The 6,417-nt window shown below is 37.3% G+C and overlaps 1 protein-coding gene across 1 annotated transcript; it reads left to right on the top strand.

Moving 5' to 3' along the window:
* The first annotated feature begins 301 nt into the window (after nt 1-301).
* On the top strand, nt 302-2,000 carry LOC106764308 (scarecrow-like protein 26). The gene has a single exon (XM_014648586.2). The coding sequence runs from the start codon at nt 438-440 to the stop codon at nt 1,845-1,847; it is 1,410 nt and encodes a 469-aa protein (XP_014504072.1). The 5' UTR covers nt 302-437; the 3' UTR covers nt 1,848-2,000.
* Nucleotides 2,001-6,417: the final 4,417 nt, after the last annotated feature.

The following is a 6,417-nucleotide window of genomic DNA, read 5'->3' as shown; positions in this document are numbered from 1 at the left end:
CTTCCTCCAACTCTTCAATGGCGGACCGTCACACACGAGACCAAAGCAACACTTGGATGGTGGAACGACAGGTTTTGGAGAACGAAAAACTGGTGAGAGAGTTTCGAAGGTTTGAAGTGAAAACAATTTCACTTTGTGAAAGGCACCAACCCATTTTCAGCATTTTTGTTTCCAAATATGTCCTCCATAACAAAATTAAACTTTTTAAAAAAATTCATTAAAAACAACAAATGAGACACCAACACGTGTCGTTGGCAAATTATTGTCAAACATGTGTTGTCAAAGTAACATTTTCCTAAAAAATAATTGTGTTTGCTCCTATGCTTTCTCAGCCAACTTAATTATAATTATAAATCTCCCAGTAACCAAAGTGTGTACGACACACCTTTCTACTTACTGTTTAGTACAATTACTTCCTCTCTCTCTCTCTCTCTCTCATGGCGAGCTTACTAAGCTCTTCTTCACCCATAGACGCAATCATGGACGACCCTGATTTCCTCGACTTCTCCAAACGCAGCATCACCACCAGTTCTTCCTCCGAGGAAGACTGGACCAACCTTTGGTCCCCTCTCATCGACTGGGGATCCCTCGCCGCCGGTGAAGACAATTTTCAAATCCTCATTGACTCCATCGCCCATGAGCACGACGTCGTTTTGACCCCTGATCAAACCACAGCCCAAGACCCCGACTTAAGTAGCCACGACGAGAAGGGCCTCCGCCTGGTGCACCTCCTCATGGCGGCGGCGGAGGCCCTCACCCCCGGCACCGAGAGCCACCACCTGGCTCGAGTGATATTGGTTCGGCTCAACGAGTTGGTGTCCACCACCCACGGCACCAACATCGAAAGACTCGCGGCGCACTTTAGCAGCGCGCTGCAAAATCTGCTAGATGGCGCCGGGAGTGCGCACAGCATAACCACCGACACCCCCAATCCCACGGACACGCTCACCGCGTTTCACCTTCTCCAGGACATGTCTCCTTACGTCAAGTTCGCTCATTTCACCGCCAACCAGGCCATCTTAGAGGCCGTAGCTCACGAAAAACGGGTCCACATCGTCGACTTCGACGTGACCGAAGGAGCCCAATGGGCATCCCTAATGCAGTCCCTCTCGTCAAGAAGCACCGGCCCACCTGGCCCACACCTCCGCATTACCGCATTGTCCAGAGGCTCCACCTCTGGACGGAGATCCATCGCCACCATTCAGGAAACTGGACGGAGGCTAACGGCGTTCGCGGCATCCGTGGGGCAACCGTTTTCTTTTCATCAATGTCGGTTGGACCCTGAGGAAACGTTTCGACCTTCGTCACTGAAACTGATTCGCGGCGAGGCCTTGGTCTTTAACTGCATGCTGCACTTGCCGCACCTGAGCTTCCGAGCCTCAGGTTCGGTTGCTTCGTTTCTGAAAGGTGCGAAGGAATTGAACCCGAGGGTTGTAATGGTGGTAGAGGAAGAGGTGGCGCGAGGTGGAGATGCGGGCTTTGTGGGCCTGTTTATGGATTCGCTGCAGCACTACTCGGCGGTGTTTGATTCGCTGGAGGTTGGGTTTCCCATGCAGAAATGGGCCCAGGCTTTGGTGGAGCGCGTGTTTTTGGGCCCAAGAATAGCAAATTCTGTGAGCCTTATGTACCGGAGTGGAGGTGAGGACAGAGGATCGTGGGAAGAGTGGTTGGGTGCGGCGGGGTTCAGGGGAGTTCCAGTAAGCTTCGCTAATCACTGCCAAGCGAATCTGTTATTAGGATTGTTTAACGATGGATATAGAGTAGAGGAGATGGGGAACAATAAATTGGTATTGGGTTGGAAATCACGCCGTTTGATATCAGCCTCTGTTTGGACTTCAAACTCTTGATTTCAGCCTCTGTTTGCTTTGTGTTGTGTCTCATCCTAAGAATAAAAGGGAGTTTCTCTATTCCTTGTCAATCCCTTTTTAATGAAATAACCCTTGCTGTTTTATTGGTTGACTTGAAAATGATTGAAAGAGTTTCAATACAATTCATGGGAATAATTTATAGGAGAATGATATTTTTACAATATTTTTTGAAAATTTTTTTAATAACGGGATACGTGTCATTATTTTATTGGTCTATTTGAATTTATATTTAAAAAACGGACCAATCATAATACGTTGTTAAAAAATTATTAAAAAAATGTTGTTAAAAGAAGTTTTTTCTAATTTATAATTCTTGTAATTTTTTATTTTAATGAATTTATATTTAATTTATCACTCACTTCTCTTTTTCATATAATTATTTGATTTAAACATACTTTTTAATTAATGTAAACTAAGTGAATTTTAATTATCATTACAAATTCTTTATATTAATATTTTAAAATTAAAAGAATATTCTAATACATTGTGATACTCGTTATATTCTATTGAATGAAGATTTCTAAAAAATGATTATTAGTAATATGATATAGGCTTAAATGCTTACTTGATTTATTTGTTAAATGTTTTTTTTTTTTTTTTAGTTTAGTATGAGTTTTACAGGTGTATACGTTTGGGTTCCAAAGTTTGATGTGACAACATACATATTCAACGTGACAAAAGTAATTCTTTCAGAAAATGTTAGGGCATCTCACCTCCTTTGAGATGAATGTATTACGGTTCAACTTTTTCTCTCTCTTCTATATTAATGATTTCATAATTGTAAGATTTTTATTTCTCTTTTTGCATTATTCTGGTATTTAAATCCCATTTAATAAATTAAAATAAAAACTAAAATCACATAACCTTCCTTTTGTCGTTAAAATAAAAAATATAATCTTTATTAACACTAATAAATAAAATTTCAAGTCTACATAATTTCATGCTAATCTTTTGTAAATCGTGATGAATATCTCCAATAAAAAGAAAATATAGACAAAATAGAGGACTAGATTCCGGTGGCGCTGTCGGTCACGAGCATTGACATCGTCATCGACGTGCTGCAAGCAGGGATGATTAACGACCTCCACGAGATCCCAAACGCGAACTTAGGACCTCCCCCAATTCGCAAACCCACAAAAAAGAACATAAGCCAAAACCCTCAACCTGCGAACCACCAAAACGTTGCCATCCACTTGCAAAGCAGAAACATAAATCATCACCTAACGCGATGCATCGCCCTAGTGGCCGCAGGGACACTGATGAATGAAGACCGCCAGATCGTGAAACCACAAGTCCGTTATTTCCCTTGACGACGACGACGTCAACAGGGTTTCTTGCATGGCGGAGATTTCTGAGGTCGAAACCTTGCGGAGGCACCGCTGTTGCAACAATCACCGCACCGCGAGAAAGGTGTTGGCGCCTTACTTGCAAAACCCCCAACCAAAACTGCGAAGGAGAAGAGGAAAGAAGTCTTTGCCACGTGGTAAAATGAAGGGAAGAAAACTTCCTTGTTGTGCGAGCTCCACAAAGGTAGCCCAAAGTTGGTATGCCGAAAGAGAAAGACCAAAAATTAGGAAAGAGGAAGACCAAAAATTGAGAAAGAGGAGTGGGCTTTGAGAGAGAATTGCCATATATGAAATTTAATTAGCGTTCTTCAATCTGAATTTCAATTTGGAGAAATTAATCAGGGAGAAACTAATTAGAGTTTTAATAAGGATTTAAAAAATAACATTTAATAAAAAGAAAACCTAACCTAATCAAATTATAATTAGAGCTGATGTGACAAGGACGTATATGTATTTCGTTTTCTAATGAAAACACATTTTCATATCTGTCTTTGCTAAAAGAATTGCTTTTGCCACGTTGGATATGTATATTGCCACATCAATTAACAGTTAACGTCGTTCCTATCAACTTAATGGATAGAACTTCATTCATAAATTTTAAAAACTTTGGGACCTAATGTATTCACTTTTAAAACCAGGTATTAAACTAAAAAAAATCACTTAACAAAGGGACCAAGTAAGCATTTAAGCCTATGATATAATATTATTTGTAACAATTGAAAAGAATTAAAATTTGTGAATTAAACATTTTATAAATCAAATTCGTTACTATTGAATGAAGATCAAGTCATAATTCTAAATAGTGTTTATTACTAATATGATATAATATTATTTATAACAGTTGAATATAGTAAAAATTATATATGAGATTAATCTCCCTTTTGTTAAATATAGACAGAGGGTCCTCTATTTATAATAGAAGAAATATGGGCTAAGCGCAAAATAAAAATAAGAAATAATAACAAACTAACTAAAGATAAAAGATAAATATAAAATAAAGATAATATATCTATCATTTTCCCTCAAGCTGGTGCATACAAATCGTATGTACCAAGCTTGTTACTAATATAATTCATCAAGTCTTAGTGAAAATATCTTCTTCTACACTCGAGTGACATCAAATTGCTAATAATTTGAAAGATGACATAAAAGACGAAATACCAATAAAAAAGACTCCCCCTGAGCAACAAATCTGGGAGGTTGCTCCATGTAAATCTCTTTTTACAAATAATCTTTGAGGAATGCCACCAGTGGATAAAGAGGTAATTGTTGGAGAGCCACCATGGCTATAAATAAACTATGAAGTATTGAATGAAATATCAATAGAATATGAAGTCCAACCAACAAACATATAAACAATAGGCAATTAGTATCAACAAAATAGAAAAAAAAAACAAGCAAACTATGAAGTATTGAATGAAATATCACCAAATGAACATAGTAAAGGATGAAATTAAGGTGGAATAAGCACTGAAAGTTGTTCCTAACATGCAAATGAAGCCACAGAAACAAATTTAACTCAAAATGGACTTAAAAAATACAAGTTAGAAGCAAAGTAGTGGGGACAAAAATGTCGCTCATGATGAGCACGAATAGTGAACGTTGAGCGTTGATGGAAAAACGTAAATTTCTTTCTACCTAGCATGCTTTCATAAAGATGACCAAACCCAAGACTTTAGATACCACGTGATATGGAATGACATGCCTAAATCACGTTGAGAAATGGAATTAAAAGAGTAAAATTGAAATAGAGAAAGGAGAGGAAACTTATGATTTGAAGACATGACACTTGGAAGGATCCAAGATAAATGCCAACGAGGATCGCCACTTTTTATTCTTAAAGAAGGATCCAAAATTCTATCTCAAAGAAGTAATGCAATTGAATGTAAAACACTCTTTTTATTCAAATTTGAAGGTGTGTCTACAAAAGAGACCTAAGGTTGCTTATATCGCATTAAGAGTTGAAGTAGGTGGAGAAAATTAAAGGATGTTTGAATTTGAGGCCTACAAGTCTGGACAACACCTCTCAAGGGTAAAGTCCCACATCTATTAATTCTACAACCTCCTAAGGGTATATGAGCTACCTAATTATTCTATGGATGAAAACTAAAACTATAGATGATATAACTTTATGCAACCCTTCTAAGATAGCACGTTATCGAACTTTGAAGTTTTTATTTTAAAAGTTTAGACATTCAACTTGATAAATATTAATAAACGACAATAGGTTTTATCGTGCTATTACTGTAGCATTTTGTAAGAACTTTTTGCTAAGAAAATTGATCTTTTAACTTGGAAGATTATTGTATTTGGAAATAAAACACAAATGTAGGTTTTTACAAGAGGATCATTTAGTTGAGAGAAGAGATAATTGCATAAGTACTTTTATACTGGTTCATTCTAACTGAGTTACGTTCAGTCTCCTCCACAGAGGGTTCCATATAATTTTTGCACGTTTACAACTGAGTATTCTCACCACTCCTGATCTAAGTATTAGCACCACTCCTGGTACTTAGTAAACCTTGCCAAGATTTCCTCTGAGTATTCGCATCACTCCTTGTACTAGACTACCACGCCTATATTTCCTTTGAGTATTCGCACCATTCCTAGTAATAGACTACCGCGCCTAGATTTCCTTTGAGTATTCACACCACTCCTAGTACTAGACTATCGAGACTAGATTCATCAACTCAAATTGAGTTCAGTTATAAGTGTTTTAATTCTCTTCAGAATTGCAATTAATGGTTGCTTACAAGTCATTCAGACTATTACTCTCACAAAGATCATGTAAATACAATACAAAATAGTCCAAACATTAATAGGTGTTTCTCTCTTTTCTCTTACAACAGTAAGCAATATGACAATGAAGCTTGAGAGTAATTCTTTTTGTTTTAGCTCTTATCTTATTTTTTTCTCTTTCGCAGCTCAAATATATTCTTTTTATTGAGCTCGGAGGCGGATTTTGGATGCGGGAGCACCAACTTATCAAATCTAGGGTTTATCTTTTCATTCTTTTCATTGTTTTCATCTAGTTTCACCATGTCCATGGTGAAATAAACCTCCATTGTTGTTGGGGAACTGATGTAATCCTTTGAAACTCTCATATATTGAATTGATACTTTATTCATATGTTTTTATTCATTAATTGTTAGAGTTTTTTCCTCCGTTATATTTGCATGCTTTGTTTAAGACATTATTCAATA

This window comes from Vigna radiata, chromosome 6 (assembly GCF_000741045.1).
Source record: "Vigna radiata var. radiata cultivar VC1973A chromosome 6, Vradiata_ver6, whole genome shotgun sequence".
NCBI lineage: Eukaryota > Viridiplantae > Streptophyta > Magnoliopsida > Fabales > Fabaceae > Vigna > Vigna radiata.
Note: the sequence above shows the minus strand (reverse complement) of the source record. Positions and strands in the feature narration are given on the sequence as shown.